Source organism: Austrofundulus limnaeus, unplaced genomic scaffold, assembly GCF_001266775.1.
Source record: "Austrofundulus limnaeus strain Quisiro unplaced genomic scaffold, Austrofundulus_limnaeus-1.0 Scaffold1005, whole genome shotgun sequence".
In the NCBI taxonomy this organism is placed as follows: domain Eukaryota; kingdom Metazoa; phylum Chordata; class Actinopteri; order Cyprinodontiformes; family Rivulidae; genus Austrofundulus; species Austrofundulus limnaeus.
Genome location: NW_013953407.1, coordinates 61,010 through 62,589, shown reverse-complemented (window position 1 = coordinate 62,589; position 1,580 = coordinate 61,010). Strand labels below are relative to the sequence as shown.

At 39.8% G+C, this 1,580-nt stretch overlaps 1 protein-coding gene across 2 annotated transcripts in view; it reads right to left on the bottom strand.

Annotated features, from left to right (window-relative positions):
• Positions 1–1,580, bottom strand: part of slc41a1 (solute carrier family 41 member 1) — a 57,963-nt gene that overhangs the window by 12,946 nt on the left and 43,437 nt on the right. For both annotated transcript variants that reach the window (XM_014030148.1, XM_014030147.1), the window contains 2 exons: positions 1,377–1,521; positions 386–532 (listed from right to left, as the gene is read on the bottom strand). In XM_014030148.1, coding sequence (XP_013885602.1) covers positions 386–532; positions 1,377–1,521 — 292 coding nt within the window. The remainder of the gene's footprint in view (positions 1–385; positions 533–1,376; positions 1,522–1,580) is intronic.

Below are 1,580 nucleotides of genomic sequence, written 5' to 3'. Positions count from 1 at the left end.
CTTAGGGGGGGGGGCATGCACCCCCCACACCTGATAGATAGCCCTTCATCAGAGCTAAACAGCAATGACAGCATAATAAATCTGAAGCTTCTATGTTGAACAGTTTTCAAGTTGTAAGTATTTTTGTATGTCCAGACACCCCATTTTCAGATGTAGCCCCCTCCTCAAATATGGGATCCATCATACAACCGTTTGCTGGTGCAGTGTAGTGTAAATTTCATGYTGATCGATGCAGCCATTTCTGTGCTACGGTTGATTAAAAATTTCTGAAAAAATAACAAATAATAAAATCAACAAACAGTATGAAAAACATCTATCTGTGTGCTGTGCTACAGACTGCTGCCTGTGTGTGAACTGGGATGAGTGGAGTTACATCAGGCAATACCTAGCTCCTTGTAGAGTCCTGTTGAGATGCCGGCCAAAAGGGACAGGGTGATCAGGTCTCCAAGGCTAGCAGCAATGGGTGTGGCAACATTGTCTGGGTTGATGCCAACTTTTCTGGACGCGACGATGACGCCGATCATAATGATACCTGCAGAATTTTAGATCACAATATGAAAAACATAAGAATTTATAGCTGAGGTTCTAATCTGTCATCCTGTCCAAGACTTGGCGTCCACTTTAATTTAAAACAAATTTTAATCGCCATACAACCTGGAATTTAAATTTGTTTTTTCATTCATTAAAATGAAACTACCAAAAATACTCCAAACTGATGAAAATAAATAAAACCAGCCACATGATTATATGAGTAAGATCCACCTGTGAGTAATTTGAGTGTCAGATGGTTTCAGGCTATATCTTCCTGTTTTCATTAGGACATAAGGAACGGACAAAGAGAACAAACGTGAATACCAACAGTTCTTATCTAGAACTTACTGATGATCAGATGTTGATGTGAAATCTCAAACAAGGACAGGTTGAAATAGACAACTAATCTTCCTTTCTAGTTTCTAAAAGGCTTCATCAGTTCAGAACTCAAGAGCTGGCCTTGAAATTAAAAGTCAGCTAAAAAAAGATTTCTTGCACTCTTGACATAACTTCTTCAGCAAACTTGAAGAAAATGTTTCACTCTTACTGGAGCTAAAACAAAGAGCAAAGCTTGTGTTTTTTCTAAATTATTAAGACTAAAATTTATTTTGTAATTCTGCCTGTTTAAATAACTTTTTAAAGATCATTTGTCCTTTACAAAGAACTGAAAGTTTCAAGCTGAACAAACATTATATGATATGAATCATGTTTCACCTTCAGCCCACATAATGAGTCACAATAAAGTCAAGCTTGATAAACAGCTGTTTACATAGGAAACATGACTGATTTCTTGTATGCTGAGGGTACATCATGAACATGACTGACTTCCTGTATGGCGAGCGTACCAAGCAGCAGAGATGCGATGAAGGCGGTGGCCACACTGGAGGCACATAGCAACACTGCATGGCCCAGTCTGAACTGCCCCTCTGGAAGCCAGCCAAAGATGACAGCAGCTATGGAGGCCAGGAAGCCCACAACAGTGGCCTGAACCTGAAAACACACACACACACACACACACACACACACACACACACACACACACACACACA